This window comes from Vanacampus margaritifer, chromosome 10 (assembly GCF_051991255.1).
Source record: "Vanacampus margaritifer isolate UIUO_Vmar chromosome 10, RoL_Vmar_1.0, whole genome shotgun sequence".
Taxonomy (NCBI): Eukaryota; Metazoa; Chordata; class Actinopteri; order Syngnathiformes; family Syngnathidae; genus Vanacampus; species Vanacampus margaritifer.
The window spans coordinates 11,878,694-11,904,205 of NC_135441.1; the positions used below are offsets into that span (position 1 = coordinate 11,878,694).

General features: G+C 38.8%; 2 protein-coding genes and 1 long non-coding RNA gene across 3 annotated transcripts in view; 1 reads left to right on the plus strand and 2 right to left on the minus strand.

Annotated features, from left to right (window-relative positions):
* LOC144058846 (putative polypeptide N-acetylgalactosaminyltransferase 8) lies at positions 1–15,321 on the minus strand. The gene is made up of 11 exons (XM_077577428.1): positions 15,202–15,321; positions 12,533–12,791; positions 10,480–10,646; positions 8,115–8,298; positions 7,301–7,498; positions 6,315–6,429; positions 6,038–6,223; positions 5,235–5,372; positions 3,337–3,432; positions 1,837–2,004; positions 1–1,753 (listed from the first exon to the last, which is right to left on the minus strand). The coding sequence occupies exons 1-11, from the start codon at positions 15,269–15,271 to the stop codon at positions 1,574–1,576; spliced, it is 1,761 nt and encodes a 586-aa protein (XP_077433554.1). The 5' UTR covers positions 15,272–15,321; the 3' UTR covers positions 1–1,573.
* Positions 15,237–20,838, plus strand: LOC144058847 (uncharacterized). Its single transcript, XR_013295497.1, has 2 exons — positions 15,237–15,316; positions 20,341–20,838. It is a non-coding gene; the product is annotated as an uncharacterized LOC144058847 (long non-coding RNA).
* The window catches only part of LOC144058845 (putative polypeptide N-acetylgalactosaminyltransferase 8), a 12,663-nt gene continuing 7,574 nt past the window's right edge, over positions 20,424–25,512 (minus strand). Inside the window, exons 8-11 of the mRNA XM_077577426.1 lie at positions 25,237–25,374; positions 23,355–23,450; positions 22,077–22,244; positions 20,424–22,016 (exon numbers count right to left, since the gene is read on the minus strand). Of these exons, the coding sequence (XP_077433552.1) occupies positions 21,876–22,016; positions 22,077–22,244; positions 23,355–23,450; positions 25,237–25,374 (543 nt within the window). The 3' untranslated portion in view covers positions 20,424–21,875. The remainder of the gene's footprint in view (positions 22,017–22,076; positions 22,245–23,354; positions 23,451–25,236; positions 25,375–25,512) is intronic.

The following is a 25,512-nucleotide window of genomic DNA, read 5'->3' on the forward strand; positions in this document are numbered from 1 at the left end:
TTCAACTAATGCAGTAATAGCAGAATAACAGAAACAATAACATCAGCATTCTGCACATAAGACATTATTTACTGGTCAAAAAAAAAAAAACATTCAGCAAAAATTTGGTCCGCAACTTGGCAAACTTGATTTGGGTCTCAGTGAGAACTAATTGGGGAATTTAGGTTTACAGAAAGGATTAAAGGGAATGTACACACTTTCTGCATTTTAAGTCAGAATCAGAATATACACTGAGTTCACACATCATGCTTACACCAACATGGCACAGGGCCGTGCACCTGTCCCTTAGTTTAGAATCAGAAAGTTGCCAACCCTAGCCAAAAGAGCACACATCCATTCACAAAACATAGAAAACCTGCTTCTGTTGAGTTTTTGTGTGTGTGTGTGTGTGTGTGTGTGTGTGTGTGTGCGGGGGGGTAGGTAATATATGTTTCCAATCCAGTCATTGTTTATACATACCCCTAGTAGTTTGGAGTGTTTTTGCACTTTTTTTTTTTTTTTGCACTTTTCTGTACAATTTTCTAAGTTATGACAATGTTGAGAACACCAAATTCCCCAGGTGGTCATGAAAAATACAATGGCAGCACTACATATGCGACTTGACATGTTATTACTGATTTGTTCTGGGTTTAAGAAAATAAAGAATTAATAAACCTAAATTTGGGTTTTATTTTGGAAAAGATCAATTTAACTCATTCACTGCCAGACGGCTATAGACTTTTAAAAAAAATCATTTAAACTATTTCTATTTAACATTTTTTTTCCACTTCTGTAAACAAGAGTATGAAAACCTAGAAAAAAAATTATTGTACATTTAGAACAGATAGAAAATTTAATTTAAAATTAACTATTGAAGTTATGCGATTAATTACAATAAAAAATTGTAATCGCCTGATGCCCCTAATTTTTAACAATCTTTTCTTTTTCCCCCCAATAAAAAGATTTTCATACTCTTGTTAACAAAAGTGGGAAAAAAATGTTAAACTAATAGAAATAGTTTAAATGAATTTTTGCATTTATGGGCGTGAATGAGTACATTTTTACTTGAGTACATTTTTAAGTTGTTACTTTTACTTAAGGGGGTAGCTTCAGTACTTCTATTATCAGAGTACTTTTTTGCACAAGTAACAATACTTTTACTTAAGTACTTTTGACATCTGCTTACCATGCCGGACCATATTTACTTCACTTCAGTTAAAACTGCCGAATGACGTGGTCCTTTGTGCGTGTTACCCTGTCACTTGATGTCGTATCACATTACGGACGTGTTGCGTTCACTTTAGAAGTCAACTTTTGGTATAACCGAGTACATAAAAAGATCAGATTCAACAACAGCAAAACTTGAATTGGGCATTACGCGCCCTGCAGTGTAAACGCCCCAACTCTGCTCATCAGTGCAAAATCTGGCAAATGACAGAAATCTTCCATTTGATTTGGTTTGCTGCCTCAACAGGCAGCTGCAAAATTGAGGTTGTTTGAAGGATTTCTTGCCCATCCATATTTGTCAGCGATCCAAGTGCAAAATCTCTCACCTTAGGGGGGACTATTTGTGTGAATAGAGTGTAGGCCCACCCTATAGTTGTCCTATTTGGATGTGTGACTTGTTACCCTGGAGATGTTCTCTCTCTGTGATGTAATTCTGAATGTTCCAGATCTGACCAGTGCAGCGCTGCACAATGAGATGATAGTAGCTGTCTTCACCCTGGGCGATCTCCAGACACCGCTTCGTCACCCTGTTCTGGATCGAAGACCCCTGGAAAGTGGTAATAGTTGTTTTTTTTGTTTTGTTTTGTTTTTCAAAAATGGGAGATTTCCCCTCAAGCTGCTGCCACCCACCTGCTTAAAGTCCCACAACATGTGGAACTTCTTCTGCGCGGCTATCTTGCACTCGTAGAGGGCCGGGTAGATGCCGCTGCCGGGGTCCACCAGGCAGCGGTTGCTGTTGTACGTGTGGGATTTGATGCCACCCACGTAGAGTTCCCCGTTGGTGCGGTAGTAGCAGCGCTGAGGCAAAGAGGAAGGCCGCAGGGAATTTACACATTTGGAAACCTTCCACGGGACTGTGTAGGCGGGTGGGGGTCAGGGGACACAACAACATTGAAGTTGAGCTCTAAGGCTCTTTAAGAGCCTGTGATGTGAATTCTTAGATTTTGTTGTAAAAATGTGACAAACTGCACAAAGATCCTTTACAATATTTGATTTGTAAGCGGACTTCACAACTATCGAGGCTAGAGCTTAAGTCAGAAGTAAACAACAGTGTGGACAGCCCTGCCTGTGACTAGCATATACAAACCAGGTAGCAAATAGTCAAACGACATGTCACCACATTTTGAAATCAAAAATAATCCTCACAAATCAAAATACAACAATCCTCGGGTCTCCTGACGGCCTCACGACTCTGGCTGGAAGTGTTCGGTTTAGGTGAACGGTATGGGATTTTTTAATAGGTTTTAGGTGAACTAATGAATACACACACACACACTCGCACGCATGCACACACGCACATACACATACTCACTCACATACAAAAAAAAAGAGCAATGATGATGACATGTCAAATCGGTAAAATTACCGAATGAACAATACTGAGCTCTCAAGGGAAAAAAAAAAAAAAGAACAAAATACAACAATCCAAAGTCCAATGCTTTTCAATGAGCGGAGCGCTTCCTTTCACCTAGTTGACCGCCATTTTGACTTGTGACATAAATTGCCAATAGGTGAGGATAAAGAGTTGAGAGACATGGACCTTAATAGGAACCCCCGCTGTAATGACCAGTTTGCTCTATATTATTTATTTCGTTGTTACTAACAACTATGAGATTCATTTTTCAAAAATCATTTCCAGTTGAATACAGTTTGTAGAAACTTTATTTGGATGTACATTTTTTTTTAACAGAATGGCGGTTGGCTCTCTGCCGAGCAATGTGAAAGCAAGGTAAGCCTCTTAGCGTTCCAAAAGAAACCACATTTGATTAGGAGAGTCGCCCTCCCCCCGCGCTGTGCTCTGGTCATTCCCCAGAAGCATTCGAGAGTTTTGATCGTCCCGTTAGGAAGGCTACAAAGGCTTACCTTGCTTTCTAGCGTTTCACATTGCTCGGCAGAGAGCCGGTCGCCGTTCTACGTCACTACGCACTGAATGCGTGGCGACGTAAATAACAATTTAATAAAGTTTCTACAAAATGTATTAAACTGGAAATGATTTTTGAAAAATGAATCTCATAGCTATGTTAGTGACAACTCAAATGAATAATATAGGGCAGTCGGGGTTCCTCTTAAGATGGATATCAAGAATATCAAATAAATGCTGAGAGCGCTTCATTGATGGTGGGCTCATACCTGTGGGGCAAAGTAGTGGCACGAGTGGATGATGGGTAAGCTGCCCGGCATCTGGCCCTGGTCGATGCACAGATCCGGCTTCAGCTGGTTTATTAACTGCGGAGAGGCAACGGCACAACTGTGTTTTTAGGGGGGTTTTGCTGCCTGAAATAGTTTTTTATTACATAAAGGCATGACCTGGATAACATTGTTCATATGGGTATGGGGTAAGTGCGACCTCTTGTGACCAATGGTTATACCTAATTACTGATACACATTTGATCATTTAATATTAGTTATTTGTCTCCTCACAGTGTAATGGTAGTTATATGCAGTTGAAGTTTAACACGGTGCATTATGGGTAGGCCGGCTACCAGACTTTCATTGAAAAGTAGTGGGATCCAACGGCGGGATCGCTGATTTGGACCGTTTCTATACGGTTGGAAAATTGTTGTTCATTTAATCTATATTAAACATGCATGGCATGTCGTTTACTACGCGTTCACTGCTGGGACACTACCGTTAAGCTTACTTAAGTGCTTAAATCATTCACTGCCATTGACGGCTATAGACGTCAAAAATTAATTTGAACTATTTCTATTAGTTTAAAAAAAAATCCACTTTTGTTAACAGGAGTATGAAAACCTAGAATTGTTTTATTGTACATTTAGAACAGATATAAAATTTGTGATTAATCGTGAGTTAACTAGTGAAGTCATGTGACAAATTTAAATCGCCTGACGCCCCTAATTTTTAATAATCTTTTTTTTTAATAAGAAAAGATTATTAAAAATTTGAGGTGTCAGGTGATTATTATTATTTTTAATTATAATTAATCGCATGACTTTACTAGTTAACTCACGATAAAAAATAAAAATAAATAGTTTATTAAAAATTAAGGGCGTCAGGTGATTAAAATTTTTAATTGCAATTAATCACATGACTTCACAAGTTAACTCACGATTAATAACACATTTTCTATCTGTTCTAAATGAGCAATCAACATTTTTTTCTAGGTTTTCATACTTTTATTAACAAAAGTGGGGAAAAAATGTAAAACTAATAGAAATAGTTACAATTAATTTTTGACGTCTGTGGGCGTCAATGGCAGTGAATGAGTTAATATTTGGCTGAATGTATGTAACGTAACTTTCCTGGGAGTCGGACCAAGGCATGACACCGGGGTGTGAAGAAGAGACAAGTAAGGTCTTTTTTTCCACTGAGGGGATCGAGGGCCTGAAAGCAAGTTCTAATGACTGACTGACTGGTGTGTCACGGGACTCCCGAGTGACCTAAAGAAGCTAGCGAGGTGGTTTGCCCGAGCTGGCACATGGGGATATTTAGTGATGCCAGTAATGAGATGTCTTACGTATGTTGCATTATTTAATTGCTGAGAAACGTAAAGTTCCTGTGAATCGCTAGTTTTGTAGGCCAAACATTGCCAGCAGTTTTTTTTTTTGTCTACAAACTCCATTAGGACAGTTAAAAATGGCACAGTTGTGGTTTGGTCACTTAAGGTTTTAAAGTCTTTTAAAAGTAAGCGATGACTGCAAGCTTTAATGTGTACGATAATGCATTCACTTTCCGCACTCTAATCTCTGTCATTCAAATGACGGCTGCTTTGCTAGCCAAACTTTTTTTTAACTCGATTTTCACGCATGCGCAAACGTAATGCGCACTTTGCTTATTAACAGTTAAATATGTCAGGCCAAAACAGACCGCCAAAAAATGTGAAGTGAATTCTAGAAATAGTATTTTCTTTAAATAATAATAATAATAATAATAATAAACACAGATGGAAGAAGACTGTGCCGTCTTGTCAACCAGACCTTTCGCTGTCTGGGCAAATCATCAAAAGCACGAGTTGTAAATTTGACTCCAATAATTGGTTGAGCAAAATAATGTTTGCTTGTGCTCACCGCTCCGTAGCCGACCAGATCTTTGAGAGGGTCCAGTAAGGGGTAAACGTTATCCAGGTACCACTTGAAGGGCTTGCATTTAAGCTGCTTCCTCAGCGCCTTCCGTTCAGACACGTCGCCGATGTCCACGCTGTGATTCTGCGTTAGAAACATAAACACAACATTTTGGCAAGCGTTAATTGATGCAAAGACTCGACTAAATACGCGGACTGAGCACCGACTGAAGCACGTTTACGTCTGTCAATCAGAGTGAGTCACGGTCCCTCTCATTCTGTGTATTTTTGTGAGGCTTTGCGTCATAAAGCATTCACCGAATTTGTTGAAGGTGGATGTCGTCAGCGACGGGAGTCTGAAGTGCCCATCTCTGGGAATAATTGCAATTACACATGCATGCAAATAATAATACATCTTATCAGTACAGCTCTAATACTGTATTGACCATTCTTTGCAGAGGGTAAAGAATATGACTGTGATTACTGTTTTGTCTGTCTACATATATTGCTGTGTTGTTTGTGTTCAATCCATTGCTTATAGTTACAGCATTGCAACATCAATCAATGCTATTTGGCATTAGCATTAAGCTGGCTGACCTAAAAGCAAAGCTTGGGAGTGGCAATAAATAGCTTGACGCCTCTTTTTTTTAGGGGATGAATTATTCACTGCCAAACTTCTACCACCATACAGTGCTCGTATCTCAATCCTGAGAAAGTTTTTTTTTTTTTGTACTAACTGGTATCTCAAGGTACCACTGTAATCCCCATGTCAAGTTTCTGGGCTTGTGAGTGAATCCGCAATTGGTTTACCTGCAAGGGAAGGTTCCAGGCGATGTTGACGTTATGTTTGTACTCATCCATCCACACCTCGGCCACTCGCAGCGCGTTTCTCTTCATGGTGACGCTGAGGTCGGGCAGGTAGGGCTTGGAGGCACGCTCGATGTGGGCGATCTTGGAGCAGGGGATCACCTCCACGCTGCCGCCGCACAGCCACGCCTACGGGCGCAAACACCAACCCGAGCCACGGGATCACACGCTGAGCAAACTTCCATCTTTGTTTAGTGCTAGAACTGCACCGGAGTCTCACCCGGATGCCAAGCTCCACGTTCTCGCCGCCGTAGATTTTCATTCCTCCGTCCAGGCTGCCAATCTCACCAAAGAACTTGCGATCGGCCGCAAATATCCCCATGATGGACGGGCTCCTTTTTGGGAGCAAGAACAAAAGCTTCTTTCCAAATTGTCACTAGTGAGGTGTGTGCATATTGCGTCAATAGAACTTGCAGTATCCTCAAAAATGGCTCTCGCTGCAAAGAATTTGCTCATTTTAAATTCTATAGGCCTAAATGTAGGAACTCTCCCAATATGGTAATTTGTGCTGTCAAAGCTTTAACTTTGACATCACTACCAATTATGTGTTTTACTCTTTTTTTTTAAACTGTTGATTTTACACACATTTATTTGTTCAAAACACTGAACATTAAACATACAAATTTTAAAACAAGTAAATTATGCCTTTTCATGGACTAACATAGCACTAACGTAGGCTGACATTCAGGCAACATGACAACTGTGTCCAAAAACACACACCGCAGATGCGACACAGTTGTTGATTTATTTTTTTAATATTGAAGGTTTATAATAATAAACTTATATTTGTGTGAACACCACATTTGTAAGCTCTGAAATGTTTTTAGAATTATGATTCTATCTGCTTCAGGAGCTGAGATATCAATTTAGTAGGCATTGACATTATTGTTGACTATCCAGGATCCGGGATGTGGGGGGGTCGTGGCCACCACGTGCCTCCGCCATTGGTGAATTTTGATAACGGTTGATAGTAGATTTTTGAAATTAAACCACATTCACCTGCACTGGGAGGCAGACGTGCTAACCAGTCGGACACCGTGACGCCTAGATGCAATTTTTTTTATTTCAATACTATTTTTTATTAGCTTTTTTTCCATTTAACTGTAAATGATCATTTATGACATCATTTTGATCACTGCAAAATCAGCACCCAACTCAGCTAAACTTTTTATGATCGTGATGCGAAACCCAAAATGTGCGACTCACTTTGCAGGCAGCGACTCGTCCTTGAGCTTGTACCACTCGGGCCTGAAGGACTCGTACATGCACCACAGGGCCCAGTCGAAGGCGTCGGCAGCTGGACCGTAGCGGGTCACCGCCAAGTCATCGTAATTGACCCGATCGAAGACGGGCGTCACGATGACCGTGCGGTCCTCCTTTATACGAGCCAGTAGCGGCTCTGCCCTAAACACGCAAGCGGATGTCAGTGGTGGCAAGCGAAGAAAGTCCATTCATTGAATCAGTACTGAAGAGGGTCTTCTGCCCAGATTTAGTCATAACTGTTTTAATTTTCCTTATTTCCTCAGTAAAGCTTTGTGAGTGTTATCGCAATTTCTGCCAAGTGTCTGTAATCAATGATGTTTTTAAAGTCTTATCGTCATGACTGGGACCTCATCTGAAGTGTCTGTAATCAATGATGTTTTTAAAGTCTTATTTCATGAACTCCAGGTGGGCTGTTTGGTGGGGGCTTTGTGGTACCGCCCTTCAAGATAGTAAAAGAAGGTTGTAAGTGTCTGTAATCGGGGCACTTGCGAGAGGCTGCCACCATTGTCTGGGAACTCGCTTGTGCCCGGAATATTCTGTTGAAATAAAACCTTCAAAGGAACTGTTCATCGATCTCCAGCCTGTATTCAGATAATCAACATTCTCTCTACCCGAAAGACAACCAACACGTGGAAGAAAAAACGGATCTTCCTTACAGTACTTTCACAACGCTATTTATTTACCCAATTATCTGTACTTTGACTTAGTTACAGAACGACAGGCATGGCAAGCATGAAAATGGCAAGATGACACCAACCATTGCACGTGGACTTCAATGTGGGCATCCAATATGGCCACTACGTCGCCGGTGGCTATCTTCCATCCGGACAGTCTGGCCTGGGTGAGGCCTAACTGCTCCTTGTGCATCACCCGCTTCAGCAGGCCCGGACGCTCCTCGTGGATGAGCGCGATGTAGTCGTCCAGCTTCTCCTTCAGGTCCTCTGCGGATGCACGTTCAAGGTGACAAATCCGTTCTCATCTCTTATTTCTTTGTTTGTCACCTACTGAAATAGTGACAAAATATCCATTTCCAGCATCCTGCTCTAAGAAATTCTGAACAGTTCAAAGTAGCCGTCAGTGTTAGCACAAAACATTAAGTCTTGTGTGAAAGTTGAAGCAGAAATGTATTTTTGATTAATCAGGCGTACTTGAAATAGTTACGGTCTTATGATGGCCCATATTTCACATGCGTTTGGATGTGATTGGTTAATTCTGAAAGTTTTAAGAGGGAGTGCACATAGTGCAACTACACTATTCCGTTTTGTTTTGACTTCATCTGTCAAAAACCTACAAAAAAAATCAATCGAGTTGTAGAGGTTACAGTTCAGTTTTTTGGTCTCATTTAAATCAAAACCCTTGCATTATAACCACTGTATACTAATAGGATAGTGACTTCATGCTTTGTCACCTAACTGTTTATTTATTTTTAATTTAACCATTTAACAACCAAAACAAAATAGCTTGCAATTTATATTTCCTTTAGACAGTTACAACAAAAATGATCATGGACTTCAAGATGTCTGCGGATGTTTCCAAGGCAGTTAGCAAGTTGATATCTTAACTCCTTGGCACATGATTCACCTGCATGTATATTTTGAGCCTTCTTGTGGTCATTTTTAATGACTTGTTTAGTCTATATTTGCCTGTTTTTGTTTAAATAGTTATTTTATTTCGTCTCCATTTTTCCCCTTTCCCTAAAAAGTTTTTGGTCTTATCAGGCCACAGTTGTAAATAAAAATGTTGTTCTTAACTCTTTGACTGCCAGACGTTTTCAGAAAAGGGATGCCGTGGGTGCCAGCCGATTTAAGCATTTTGACTGATCTTTCAAGGTCCATAGAAAATGTTGTGTTTGGACTATGGAAACACACATACTACCAAATGAAAGATTGGACTCTGAAACAAAAAAAGTTTGTTTCTACCTTATTCCGTTTTTCAGTAATCAACAATAGAAAATGGTTAGTTTCACCTTTGTTTTGAAACAAACGTATTTTAACATCTTTGGCACTCCTCCATAGGATTTTACTAAACGTTATTTAACGTTTTTTGGCAGTCAAGTATGAAAGTAGTATGAAAACCTAGAATATTTTATTGTACATTTAGAATCGATATAAAATTTGTGATTAATCGTGAGTTAACTAGTGAAGTCATGCGATTAGTTACAATTTAAAAAAATGAATCGCCTCTTGCCCCAAATTTTTAATAATCTTTTTTAAAAATGAATTAATGGCAGTGAATGAGTTAATTGTCGGGCAATTAAAATCGTAATTAATTGCAAATTTTATCTCTCCTCTAAATGTACAATTAAAAATAATCTAGGTTTTCATACTATTGTTAACAAAAGTGGAAAAAAATGTTAAACTAATAGAAATAGCTCAAATGAATTTTTGACGTCTATAGCCGTCGATGGCAGTGAATGAGTTAATCTGTTTTGCCTGGCCAAATACAGGTTATATTAAATAAATAGTTTTTTGTTTTTATTTTATTTTATGTGAGCCTCTAACAAAATGGTTGGTATGTACCTTGATAGAATAATGGCTGAAACAGGAAGAATTTATGTTTTTGTTTTTGCCCTTTATTCAAATCTTATCTGAAAAGCACAATGACACAAAAATCTCTTAATTCTTCACAACTCTAAATGCTGCTTTTTTGTTTTTTGTTTTTTTTACTTAGGCTTGCTCCTGCTTGTATTTTATGAATGTGTTGAGCAAGGTTCTGGATGTAATGTGTGCATTTTATTTCATGAAACCATAAGCGTAGATTTTATGAAAACAATGACTTCCCTTCTCAGCCATGTCATTTGCTTGCTATGGCGTGGAAGTAATTATTTTTTAGTGTTTGCGTTCAGCTACAGTTATAAATTTATTTTCACATTTTGTTGACACGATGCTCCGCTTATTCACGTTTTTTTTTTTACTGATACATAATATAATAATATACATTAGCTAGAGTATTGGTTTACATGTGTATGTAAAAAATATATAATATATTTAAATACAAACTTCCTTAGCATATCTTTACACCGATGGATTGGTTTAAGCGTGTTAAATAAATTGTGAGGATGCCAAATTGGTATGTGCTTTGAAAGAGAAATTGAAAGAGGAATTTGGACATCCCACTTGTACCATTTGTGCTGTGGTCATCCACCAGTATTATCTCTTTGAGCAGGCTGGCAGGGGTCTTGTCTATGATGCTGCGGACAGCCCGCTTGATAATGGACAGAGCTTCGTTCAGGTAGATCAACACCACGCTCAGGTTGGGGAGATCGGCAGGGTACTTTTTCTTTGCGCATCTATTTAGAAGGATGAGCAAGAAAAATGTCATAAATCATATGTTTAAATGATGGGTTATGATACATCATGCCGTGTTAAACATGTCATACTATACGTCTTGTAAAACATGATGTTTTACTATACATCAAATTTAAGTGGTCTTATACAGTAAATCATATCTAAAACTGTCATGATAAACATCTTATATTCATCATGTCATTTTTTTTAGTAGAGTTTGGTGACTTTGGAATTGAAGTCATGATGCAAAGGTCCCCTGTAGGGTCAAAGAAGTACATTTATCCTAAGACAAAAGGGAGATCACACTTTGTACCTAAAATGCACATGATCTTTTTAAGTATTCGTTGACCATACTTAAAAAGACGATTATATTTGCTTCTGTTATAGCTATAGCTTTAAAGCATACAATCACCCTTAAACTGGAAGGATAGGCAAGAAGAATTATAGCTATAATGACAAAATGTGGTGTTGAATTTTTGGGATCAGTGAATGTCACTGAATGGGTTTCAAGTTTAAAAACAACTTATTTCCATGACAACTCTGGAGTAAAATATGTAGTGGACTCTATGTATGTTTCCATTCCACTTTTGGGGTACAGACAGACATGTTAACTTCCACAGTCCACCTCATAGCATAGCATTAAACTCTTTCAAATATACTCACCGTCTGCTTAAATTAAGTCACGTTCCCATAAATGATGGTATTAATTTATTGTTGCAGTTGCCCAAGTGTAGGCGGAGTGATTAAAGCCCCATATCTCATTGAACTCATTCACTGCTAGCCCAGTTCAAATCGATTTTTGACGTCTATAGCCGTCAATGGCAGTGAATGAGTAAAAAAAAAAAAAAAGATTACAAATTAAGGGCGTCAAGCGATTAAAATGTTGTAATTAATCACATGACTTCAATAGTTAACTCACAATTAATCACAAATGTTATATCTGTTCTAAATGTACAATAAAAAAATTCTAGGTTTTCATACTCTTGTTTACAAAAGTGGAAAAAAATGTTAAACTAATATCCATCCATCCATTCCACTTTCTTGACCGCTTTTCCTCACTAGGGTCACGGGGGTGCTGGAGCCTATGTTAAACTAATATAAATAGTTAAAAATATTTTTTGGATGTCTATAGCCGTCAATGGCATTGAATGAGTTAATGACGCATTTGCTGTTTGACAGCTCATGCAAAACTGTGTGAACACAGACTTGGCATAACCGCTGACTTGACTCATTTTGTAAGTCACTATTGTTTCGACCTCTTGCAAAATCAAGTTCTATCGCTTGTTAAGGAAGCTAAAAAGCTACTTACTGTTAATTACGCTGACATGGTGTTATACAACGCCCATTACCGGCATTACTTGCTAGCATGTACAGCTTCCTTCTAATTGGAGTTCTCCAGTATTGTTTTTTTTTTAGTAATAAAATAAATAAATAAGAATTAAAGTGGAATTAGTGCTGTCAAAGTGAAAGCTTAACTCCCGAGTTAAATCTTTAACTCTGCTTTATCTAAAGGTTTAAAGCTTTAATTTTGACAGCACCAAAGTTGATTTAACATCTTGTGAACTACGAGCATAAGATCTGGTGCACATCATGTCATGTTGAACATAATGTCTTATTTCAAAATTATGTCTTTCCATACATCATGGCTGCCATATTAAAAATGCATTTTCATAAGTTATGGTATCAACTGTCATTTTATGTGTCGTGTCATGTTAAAAACAGTGTCTTACTAATACACAATGTGATTCAAGACGGTGTCTTACGATACAGCAAGAGACATCATCTGTGCCATATAAAACTGACTTTTCATCACATTCTGAGTGCCAGCTAGAAAGAGCCCAGTGGTGTGTTCAAGCGCTCTCCGGCCGTGTTTGTGTGGATTTTGTACCTGGCGTGCCGCGTGTCGGGAATCTCCCTGTCGAGCGGCAGCCTGTTGCTGAGGAAGGTGTTGTAGCCGTATTTGACGAACAAACCCTCGGCCTCTTTCTGCTCCTCCTCGCTCAGTCCCTCGCCCCACTTTTTGAACAGCACCGACTTGGGGAACAGCTTCTTCGCCACCGCCTTATCCTTGTTGACCTCCTTTTCTGCCTTGTCCTCCATTTTCATCGCCCGCACTGCCTCTGGCTGAAGCTTGTTTACTGCTTTGACTGTAATATGGAAACCTGGTTCACTGTTTATTCCATTCCCTTTATATGCAACTTAAAGTCCATGTACTAGAAGTGCTTAAAACAGTGGTGTCCAAACTCGGTCCTCGGGGGCCGGTAGTCCTGCAGGTTTTGGAGGTTTCCCTGCTCCAACGCACCTGTTTCAATCAACAGGATTGTTATCAGGCTTAGTAGAGCTTGCTGATGAGCTTCAGCTGTGTTGGAGGAGAGAAATATCCAAAACCTGCGGGACTACCGGCCCCCGAGGACCGAGTTTGGACACCACTGGTTTAAAACATCTCTGCATTCGGGGCCAGTGGGCCGGGCACCACCAGATGGCGCTGTTGAGCACTATGCAGGCTCATAATTGGCCTTCTTTACAGCTTTTTATTTATTTTCATTTTAGCATGAATAATAATACTCTAATAACAATTATGCTTGTAAGGTATTTTTTTTTTATAAACATATATGTATAATACAAAGCCAAGTTAAATGGTCTAACTTTTTAAATCACAGTGCATGTCCCAGGCTCCTCTCGATAGTCAGTCATAGTGCCACATTAACTGGGCAATCCAATTAAAATGCAGGACTGGTGTCACGTGACGCAAAGGCCCAATCAACACACACTTAATTTTGGCGGATAGCAGTAAACTCGATTGGTTTTCACAGGGAGCAAAAAGGCTATGCGTAATAGCAAACCAACAATGTGAATGAAGTAGATTTGTTGATGATGATGTCATCGCTCAAGCGGGAGAGACAGAGCTGAGGAAACGGAGGGGGCAAAACATGGCAGCTGTTATGAAGGAAGCTTGTGGCTCAAGTGGAGATGAGATTTTGCAAGAGTAACCACCTTCTAGCAGCACAGCTTGTGGACAGCGCAGTTTTCCGTAATTTCAAGAAAACCCCTGTCACTTGTGCACCTTTTCCGGCCACATTTTCCCCTTCCTCTTAAATTGATGTATGTTGTATGTTGGCGTCTCGTGAGGGTCCAGTTTGTTTTTGCAATTTCTTTTTGAGACCTTTTCTCCTAATGAAGAGTGTCGATGATGGTTGTATGCGCAACCGTCAGTCGAGTCTGCAATCTTCCCCATGCACAATTCTGAAGCCTACTATACTGGACTGAGACCATTTATAGGATGAGGACAAAACCTCTGCAGTTGTTTTGCATTAACTAGCTGGCAAGATTAGGACCAGGGTTATTATAATTTTGGAATTTTTCATTTTAGTTAGGTTTTATTTCGTTTTGAGTTTTGTTTTTTAAATTTAGTTAGTTTTAATTAGTTTTCAGGGTGGTTCTGTTCGTTTTTATCCGTTTTAGTTATTTCATAAATGTTTAGTTTAGTTTGAGTTAGTTTCAGTATTAGTTATAGTTTAAAAAAAAAACAAGTGTATTACTTGTGCGCAGTATTTAAAAACCACCATGGGAGTGACATCATCTGAAGGTACTTTTCTATTGTGCTTCTACGTCACTTTTGTGTGACACACTTTCAAATGTCCTTTATTCCAGTTAAAATCAAAATAAATGTACTTAAAATCACATTTAAAATCATCCCCAAAGGCTCATGCATTAAATTAAGGATCAAAGACTAAAATGAAGAACGTTTTTGCTATAATTATAGTTTCTTTTAGTTAGTTTTGTAAACATAAAATGTAGTTTCAGTTAGTTTTCGTTTTTTAAAAAGAATTTTCGTTTTTATTTTATTTCGTTAACAAAATTGTTTTTTGAATTTTAGTTTGAGTTTTTTCGTTAGTTTTAGTTAACTAAAATAACCTTGATTAGGACGCAGGAAGCCAGCAATATAGAACTTCACAATATTTTGTGAAAGAATGGATTTATTTAGATTTTTTTGTGCGTGTTTTTATTTCTGCCATGATCATGAAAATCGAAGCAAATAGAGGTTTAAAATATTTCACTTTGTGTGTGGTGAATATAACACATTTCACTTTTTGAAAGATTATTGAAACAAATTGACTTTTCTTCAACATTCTAATTTTCTGACCTCAGTGACCTGCATCTTTAAGGAGCTGCCTCTGGTTCATTCGAGACGACAGACACATCACTACTGTCTTGTCTATGTGTTTGATTCTCAGTTTTGCAATTCAATGTGTATAAATGAGGCACAAATTATACATTTTGACATGCAAACTGGGATGCAACGCCGCTTATTATGATCTTTGAGAAAAAAGGGTTTGTGTTTTACTATTATTTTATATTGAATAAAAATAACAAATGAATACAAGGACATTGATATATGATAACCAATCAATTTCAAGGGGATAATTAGATAATACGAGAGGGTTAATACAATAAAATAAAAAATCCTGATGACATTAATAATAATAATAATTACATACAGTACATGGGCAGGCTTCGTTGGGATGAAAACAAACCAAATAAGAGTGAAGGACTCACACAGGCTCTCAATCTTCACCTCCAGCTTTTCCATCCTGTGTGCCTGGACGGAGTCGTTGTAGATGGCCATGTGATGCTCCCAGTGGCTTGGCACAACACTCCGAATACAGCCCAGGTACAGAAAGGTGGCAGCCACCAAGACAGCCAGCAGGATGCCTTTGAACCAGGCACTTCTCATGTTGACGGCAGTTGAAAGAAACAACAGAAGGGAGGATGGAGTCATTCAGCTTTTATCCCGGTCCCCGCGGGTGGTGTGGGTGGGGAGATTGGATGCATAGTTTGCTGGGAAAGGCCTACATATGCGCAACGTGGATAATTATGAGAACCGAGATCTGATGCAAACCTGATATGCGGGCCAAGCGAGCCAGGAGCGAGCAATGAGCACTTTGCAAAGCTTGACTACTGACCACTCTTTCTTTCATATTTTTTGCAGCCATACAAACCCGTTTGTAAACCCGTTTGTCACCTTTTTCTGATTGTACTTCAAATCCTTCCGGTTGCTCCATGTACACTTCACAATCAATTGGAGCGTGCAAATAAGCAGTTTTGACATTGAAGAGATTCAGGCCTCAGTCACTGCTCGGTTTTCAGCTAACTTTAAACTAGAGCAAGCATTAGCCAACATCGTAGTTTGGGGCAACTTGTCTCAGCCATTTTGGGGTTTGTTGTCACATATGCAAAGAATAGGCCAATGAAAAATGCACCTCTGGCAACTCAGAATTGCCCTTCAGACGATAGAGTCTGAAGAGTGAGGAAATAAATTTGCCATGTTCTGTTTCATTGTTTAAAAATGGATTTTCCAGTTGTCTGAACTACAGTATGCCCACGTGTCAGGACTGGTTTAAGTTTCATGATGAACCATCCATTATTAACTGAAACGCTTAATTTTTTGAAATTCTATTTAATCTCAAATGTCCAGTTTAAGGGAAGCAAAAGAGGCATTTGAGGCTAGGAGCTATGACCTATATATGCCAGCAGTTCCTAAGGACTTTAATCTTCTATTTCATAATATTTTATGTTAAAGTTTGCTCAATGACTATAGTAAATTTTCAAGATCAATGAAACAATTTCTCTGGCTTTAAAAAACAAAAAAGGAGAAACTGAATAATTTTGTCCTTGTTTTATTAGTTGCAAAATCCAATGTGACATCTTACCCCATATGGTGTGACAACTTACACGTTGGTGGGGCAACATGTCTCATGTTCACTCCCTCTATTTGATGGATTATAACTCTGCATTGACACAAAGTATGAAAATGACATAAATACAAAAAAATATACGTAAGAATTTGGTCTTTCATCTGGTATACATTTTGTTTTCATATGATGTTGATTCCAAGAAATATATAAAAGTATAAAAAGTGATATAACTATACAAGATTTTTAATGAGGACTTTAACCAGCTGACATTTGAGAACGATATTGGTCTAACTGGAATTCCCCAACCTGTTTTGAAGTGCTCCTTTCGAGCAGTTGCTGTGGTTTTCTTTAACTAACTGTATCTTCATGTTTTTCCATAGCACCTTTGATATGGAAAAATATGAATGTGTGCCTCATATGAGAAAACATATTTCATACTGAATGGTACGTAAAATCAAACCAACTGTCCTGAAGATTTTGGAGGATCCTGTTGGTAATATTGTTATTTGATTCATATTCAATTATAATTGCAGTTTATTATTTTATTCATTTCTGCTGCTTGATTGTGTTTATATTCAATTTTGGGCTATTTTGAAAGTATTTCTTTCGAAAGCATCTTTTCACCTTCACTAAGTTTTTTGGAACATTTTCTTGCATGCTTTATCATTGGTCCAACTTCTGTTCCACACACAGGCACACACAGTTAACATTTATATTACAAATATTCCATTCCAGGTTTTTAGGGCACCATCACCTGTGTACAACTTGATTTCCTTAGTTTGAGGCCCCGTCGACATGAAAGCGTAGGAGTGTCGCACAAGTTTTTTTTTGTTTGTTGTTGTTGTGGATGGCTTTGAATGTGACGAGCAGGATTTTATATTGGATGTGGTATGTGATGGGGAGCCAGTGGAACTGTTGAAGGATAAGTGCGCGTGTGCGTGTGCGAGCGTGGTCTTGTTTTTGTTATACAGTGGGGCCAACATTCTGGGATTTCACAGAGTTGTGGGGCCCACCCGTCCATGTGGGGCCATTTTGTGATGGGCCCCACAAGTTTAGACCTCTTTTTGAGGGTCAAGACTTGGTTTTAGTTTAGGTTTGAATTGGGTTATGGTTGAGGTTAGGGAAAGGGGCTAGGAAATGCATGATGTCAATGAGATGGCCCCGCAAAGATAGGAAAACAAACCTGTGTGTGTGTACTTGTACATACTACATTGTGAGGACCAAAATACATCTTTAACCAACAGATTGAGGACATTTTGGCCGGTCCTCACAACTCAAGACCTCTTTTTGAGGGTCAAGACTTGGTTTTAGAATTTAGGTTTGAATTGGGTTATGGTTGAGGTTAGGGGAAGGGGCTAGGAAATGCATGATGTCAATGAGATGGCCCCACAAAGATAGGAAAACAAACCTGTGTGTGTGTGTGTGTGTACTTGTACATACTACATTGTGAGGACCAAAATACATCTTTAACCAACAGATTGAGGACATTTTGGCCGGTCCTCACAACTCAAGACCTCTTTTTGAGGGTCAAGACTTGGTTTTAGAATTTAGGTTTGAATTGGGTTATGGTTGAGGTTAGGGTAAGGAATAGGGGTAGGCAATCATTTTTGATGGTTAGGGGAAGGGGCTAGGAAATGCATTATTTCTATGGATGTCCTCACAATTATATAAGTGCAAGTGTGTGTGTGTGTGTGTGTGTGTGTGAGATGAGGGCAGATGAGTTTTTGGACCAGTTGAAGTTTATGGAGTTTTTTGAGGAAGACTGAACAGGAGGGAGTTGCGGTAATCGAGTCGGTAGGTGACGAGGCTGTGTACGAGAATGGCAGTGGGGTGAGGGGTGAGAGAAGAGCGGAGCCAATGGATGTTTTTGAGAGGAAAGTATGCGGAGTGTAGAGATGAGAGAGGAGCGAGTGATGTTAGGCCTATTGATGTTTGAGAAACAGGAACTGACGGGATGAAGCCGAAGCTTATTGATTCCCCAAAAACATGTTTTCCTCTCAAATCATTATTTCGATTCCCTGGCCTGGAAGCAAATTTGTAAGTTATAAGCTCGGCAATTTTTGGAAGCTTTATACTTTATCTGCATAGTCCCGAAGTTTATTAAGTCATAAAATTTCAGTAATTTCGATTTAATAAATAATTCATGTGTGTGTGCATTTGAAGCGCCTTCTGATTTAACCCCTTTTGAGCTCTGAATAGGAAAGATACAATTCTGGGGAGGTTTTTTTTTGTGTAGACTTATGTGTGGATTCCATGTTAACATGTCGTCAATAATTATTTAATAAATATATGGGGCGGGGGGCGGTGGCGGCTTGGTTGGTGGGGGGGTGGTGGTGGGGGTGCCGGGGTGGGGGGTGCTGGGGTGGGGAGGGTGTCTGGGGATTTGGGGACCTGGGGGCGGTTGGGGTGGGTGGCGGGGGTGGGGGGTCGCGGGGGTTGTGGGCCGGTGGGGTGCCTGGTGGGCCTGCAGTGCCCCGTCCTGCTGCGTTGGGTTGGGGGCGCGGGCCGCGTTGGGGTGGGGGGCGCTCCTGCTCCGGGGTTTGCTCTCCGGCCGGTGGCCCCTGCGGGGCCCGGGGGTCGTCCTTTGCCGCGGCCGCGGCCTGGGGGGCCCTGAGGTGTTGCGCTTGCTCTGTCCTGGCGGGGGTCGACGGCTCCCCTCTTTGGTGGAGATTTTCATGCATGCTAGATCCACCACACCAGCATCTATCGAGACTCAGACACAATTTGTTTCTCCCTCAGGTCATTGATTCGGTGGAGGCTGGTGTCTGTGGATCTCACTCTGCTTCGTCTGTCCTTTCTACCTTTCCTCAGTTTCTCCTTTGGGCCCTTGAGGTTTCCCTGATTTGTTGGAGTTTGGATGTCTTTGGGGTTGGTGAAGGTTAGTGGCCCGGTGGGTGGTGTCTGGTCGGTGCTGGGCTTCGCTTTTCTTTCTTTTCTTTGGTCCCCCTTTGGGTCTCCTGGCGGCCCCACGACTCTGGCTGGATTTTGAAGTGTTCGGTTTAGGTGAACGGTATGGGAATTCTTATTTATTTTATTTTTTTTTCGCACGCACGCACGCACGCACGCACGCACACACACACGCACGCACACACGCACAAACACACATACAAAAAAAAAAAAAAAAAAAAAAAAAGGGAGAACAATGATGATGACATTTCAAATGATCAATACTGAGATCTCCCAAAGAAAAAAAAAAAATAATAATAATAATAATAATAATAATAATAATTATTTCCAATACCTTGTGTTCTCTAACACGTTCAACAATTACATTGCTTACTTGAATGCTTACAATTTCTTTGAAACCTTTTTTTTGCCCAATAGCATAAACTTGGTCTTATTAAGATTCAGTGACAATTTATTTGCATTAAACCATTGTTGCAGCTTGTATAATTCATCTTTTACAGTTTGAACTAACCGATGTAAATCCTCAGCTGCACAGAGAATATTTGTGTCATCAGCAAAGAGTACCATTTTTAATACACTTAAAGCCTGACATATGTCATTTATATATAGTATAAACAATTTTGGACACAAAACTGAGCCCTGAGGCACACCACATACAACTTCCAAGCTTTTCGATGTGCACCCTCCTAGTGTCACATATTGATACCTTTTGTTTAAGTAGCTCCGTACCCAGTCTAGTACTACGTCTCAAATTCCAATTCTTTCTAATATTTTAAGTAACATTTCATGATTTACTTTATCAAATGGTTTTTAGATTAAGAAACATTTTAATATCATTTAATCTTTGATTTATGACATCTGTAACGATTTCCATGGATTCAATCAATGCTTGTGTGGTAGAATGTTTTTTTCCTAAAACCATACTGACTGTCATCTAGTAATTTGTGCATGATTATGAAATTGTCTGTCTGTCATTATCTCAGTGTCCTTGACTGGATCCAGCAACAGCGTTCAAGTTTTTTGCTTGCTTGCTTTCAAAATGAGGCCCGAAGGAATAAGACTCCTGATTATTTTTATTTTTTTTTTTTGCCAGGTCAGGACCAACAGATATTGTTGTTTCCAGAATAAGTTGTTTGGATGTGCCACAGTGGAAAAAAACGACAGAGAAGAAAGTGGTTGCGTTTCCTTGTTTTATTCAGCCTGGTGAACAACGGCAACAGCTCCACTTCATTCGCTCTACTGGCGGTCACAAAATCAAAAATGCTTCATATGGACACGTTGCATCCTCATCTTGCCGGTACAACAATCATGTAACAATATTTCTGCAAACACCACCGATAAAAAAAAATTGAATTGAATTGAAGTTATTTGCAATTTATTCCATATTCACCACTTTCATATTACTGACGTAAAAACAGTCTTGTTCATGATGTCCCATAATTGACAAGTATAGCTTTTATTCTCTCATCCAATAATTTGGCATAATACTGTTTTTTACAATCCCTCTATATAGCATTTAGTTTATTTCGATATTTGTTGTATCTGACTTTTGCCTGTTTTGTCCTTTGTTTAATAAATATCTTGTACTGTATACGTTTTTTTCTACACGCATTTATAAAAGACTTGGTCATCCGCGGTTTGGTTTGAGGATTGTTTGATATAAAGCATCTTTACTGGACGCTGTTGATCATACAATTGTTCTAGTTTGTTCATAAAACAGCCATTCGCGGTGTTTACATCCGTTGCATCACAAACACAGCTCCAGTTTTGAGTTGTGTTGTTAATGTGCTGCCACTCGTAGTTAGTGAATATCGGGAGATGATCGATCGGTGATGTCATTAATCAGTCATTTTCAACTCATTCACTGCCATTGACGGCTATAGACGTCAAAAATTCATTTGAACTATTTCTTTTAGTTTAACATTTTTTCCCACTTTTGTTAACAAGAGTATGAAAACCTAGAATTGTATTTATTTATTGTACATTTAGAACAGATATAAAATTTGTGATTAATCATGAGTTAAGTCGTGAATTATGATTAAAAAAATGAATCGCCTGACGCCCTCATTTTTAATAATCTTTTCTTTTTTTTCTTTAAAAAAAAATTTGGGCCGTAATTTTTTTTAGTAATTAATTGCATGACTTCACTAGTTAACTCACAATTAATCACAAATTTTATATCTGTTTTAAATGTACAATATTTTTTTTTCTAGCTTTTCACACTTTTGTTAACAAAAGTGGGGAAAAAAATGCTTAACTAATAGAAATAATTCAAATGAATTTTTGACATCTGGAGCCGGCAGTGAATGAGTTAATTTTCTACACACTCAGTGAAGAGCTCGACCTTTTACAATTATATGTTTACCTTTTGTCAGAGTAATTTCAATCAATTCCATGAGACACGGTGTGTCTGTGGTGTAAAAAGCTAAGTAAGGCCCACAGTAAACATCAGTGCAAAGAACTCTTGTCTCCGTTTACGAACAAACCGACATACGCCCTGTGAACGCCCCAACTGAGTGCAAAATCTGTCAAATGACCCAAATCTTTCATTTGATTCAAACACAACTGGTTTGCTGCCTCAACAGACCCGATCGTTTTCCGATTTGAACGGGTGACTGGTTACTACCCTCAAGACGCTCTCTCTGTGATGTAATTCTGAATGTTCCAGATCTGAGCAGTGCAGCGCTGCACAATGAGACGATAGTAGCTGTCTTCACCCTGGGCGATCTCCAGACACCGCTTCGTCACCCTGTTCTGGATCGAAGATCCCTGGAAAGCGGTAATAGTTGTTGTTTTTCTCCAAAATCCCCTCAAGCTGCTGCCACTCACCTGCTTAAAGTCCCACAACATGTGGAACTTCTTCTGCGCGGCTATCTTGCACTCGTAGAGGGCCGGGTAGATGCCGCTGCCGGGGTCCACCAGGCAGCGGTTGCTGTTGTACGTGTGGGATTTGATGCCACCCACGTAGAGTTCCCCGTTGGTGCGGTAGTAGCAGCGCTGAGGCAAAGAGGAAGGCCGCAAAATGCAGTGAATTTACACATTTGGAAAGTTTTTCATGGGGATTAAAAGGAGTTCATGGGGGAGAACAACACAATTTAAGTTTTGCTCTTAATTAATAAAAATAAAGATGATGGTTAGGGATGGGGGAGTGCTGATACCAGAACACATTTCACGGTATCGGTACTCACAACAGATATCGATACTGGTCTAGGCCTACTGCACCGCTTTGAGAAGAATGACGAACAAAGAATGTGAAACAGGAAACAGAAATGCAGAGCAGCCTTCCAAATTAAAAGCATGGATTTCAAAACAAGACATAATTAAACATCATTAATTAAACACTAAACCGCTTGAGGAATTCCCAACATGGTAGATATGACTAAATTAGTTGAAACACTATTGTATTGAATTGAATTATTTGCACTTCACTGTATACCTTAAAAATAAGTTGTACAACCACATATTTTGATTGGGATTAATTGTTTCATTTTATTTGTTTGTTTTTTGAAATTCATTTTCTTGTGTTCTCTATGCAAAATTACTTTTACTTTTATGATTTATAAAAAATATATGATTTCCATTAATTTCAAGCCATTTTAAGCAAATTTGCTATAATAATTGGGATACTGTATCTAGGTGTTTTTGAAAAAAAAAAAAAATCTGTCATTGTTTTTTATGCATCATAAGTACTAATGGCATCGACACTTGGTATTGGTATCGGTCTAAAAAAAAGTGGTATCAAACATCCATAATAATAATGATGATGATAATAATAATTAATAAGGTTCTTAAAGAGACTGTAATGTGAATTCAGAGTTGTTTCTGAATACATTCTGTGTAAAGATAATTGTGAAAAGACTAACTACACAGCATTGAATTATTTAATTTTAACTTTTAATTTTAAGAAACTTTTTAAATTAATTTTTTAAATCATGTAATTACTGAATAATGAGGTTCCATCTGTGAAAAGTGTTACGCGAGACATCTTATTTCGAGCCTTGCTAGTGGGGCAGTGCCTTTTTTGTGAGGTTTAAAAAGTGTACAAGTTGGCCTTAAGAGCCTCATTGAATAAATGCTCAGAGCGCTTCATTGATGGTGGGCTCATACCTGTGGGGCAAAGTAGTGGCACGAGTAGAGGATGGGTGTGCTGCCGGGAACCGGACCCTGGTCAATGCACAGATCCAGCTTCAGCGAGTTTATTAACTGCAGAGAGGAAATGGAGCAAAAGTTTTATTTCCTGGTATGTGCGACGTGTACAGAGCAGAGGATGCCATTGATGACAAGAGTCTCACTCAAACAAGTTTTTTTTTTTTTTAGGCCTTCATATGGGGTGTTTGCGCCCCCTTGTGGTATTGCACTCTTATTAATGTAGATAATGGATAGAGGGACAATATTTAAGTTAAATATGTCAGACCAAAACAGACTGCCTTAAAAAAAAACTTTACAATGAAAGATTTATCTTAAGTGAAGTATAGAAATTGTATTTTATTTTTTGTTTATAAAATCAAGCAGCCAATTATGTTTATTGAAATGCACAGACTCGTTTTTTTAAATAAAAATAATTAATGATGTTAAGTTTTTATTTTAAAGTCACTGCTTTAAATTTAAAACAAGTATTGGCGATTGTCAATTTTATGTAAAGCGGTGTTGTCGGGATCTATTCAAATTAACCAGTAAAGTAATCTGTAATCTAACGTAGTTACTTTTAAAGTCAAGTCAATCTTCAAGTCAGTAAAGTAACTTACTTTTTTTAAGTTAACTGAGGCCACACTGGTTATAAGCATCTTCTACTTGCTGGCCATCATTCTGTTGTATCTTCTTCAGCTAGTGGTTGAAAACTAGGGGTGTGAATTGCATAGTACCTGGCGATTCGATCCGTATCGCGAATCATAGGTCACGATTCGATTCGATGCCGATTAACCCCGATACAAATCTCTAAATCGATTATTGCGATTTATTTTTTTTACTCAAATTTAGAAAAAACTAATCAGTTAACTTGTACATGTACACTGTAAGATTTGTATGAAAATTGATTTATTTACCTGAAACTTTAGGCTTATAACTGAGCTACTGTATTTAATAAACAGGTTGCAGTCTGTTTCATGTTTGAACAGCCCTGAAATAAAATATTAAGGCTTAATGTTCCATTAATAGAACCCTAATCCTAAAGTAAGACGTTTTTGTTGAATATTTCCATCCAAAAATGATGTTTAAAAATCTATTTGAGAATTGTGCACTATAAGATCGCGATATATTGCCGAATCGATTTTTTTTAACACCCCTATTGTCTTCAGGTTTATGCGACTTCTGAGGAAGGCGGCAGCGAACGCTGAAACTAATGAAAAGGAAAAAAAGAAAAAAAATACAAACCCTACTGCCTCTAAAAACAAACAAACAAAAAGAAAGAAAAAAAAAGATTCGGTGAATGTTTAATGAGAACCCTGTTCTTTCTTTTGTGTGGCAAGTCTTATCTAACTTTAATAGATCATCTTGTATGCTCCAAAAGAGCAAACAAAAGTTCGGGGCAAGACTGTAAAGCAGTTACTCATTCCTTGAGTTATGCCTTAAAACCACTGACACTAATTATACATTTAAGGATGCATACGGTACACAAATGTACAAAGTGTGCAGTATTACTATTTCGGATCAAAATGAATTACGTAAAGCAAATGACAAAGCTACAGCCAACACGGAAAATAATGGCATGATAATGACGTGCAGTGTCACATTACAATCATGACACATTTCACACACATCTTGACAGCAATGGGAAAAGAAAAAAAATGTAGATTACCATCTTACCCTGGTCACGTTTACAGCCAGGCCTTACGTATGTAAATAAAAATGACTTTGTGACTGAGAGAGAAAAAAAAAAGACTTTGTGGTTAAACCAGTCCTCAAATGCATACTTCACACGTCCACAGTATGGGTTGAACGGCAAAAGATTAATTTATTTTTGTAGTTGACTATAATCTGATGAAAGTCTCACCGCTCCGTAGCCGACCAGGTCTTTGAAAGGTTCCAGTAAGGGGTAAACGTTATCCAGGTACCACTTGAAGGGCTTGCAGTTGAGCCGCTTCCTCAGCGCCTTCCGTTCAGACACGTCGCCGATGTCCACGCTGTGATTCTGCGTTAGAAACATACAACAAAATGGCCACCGTGCTGGCTTTTCTCAAATTTCACTGTATCAACTACTGGTTTCATTGGCAAAGTGTCATATTGTGACAAGGGTTGCAAAGGCTCAGACATTTTTGGGCACATTTAC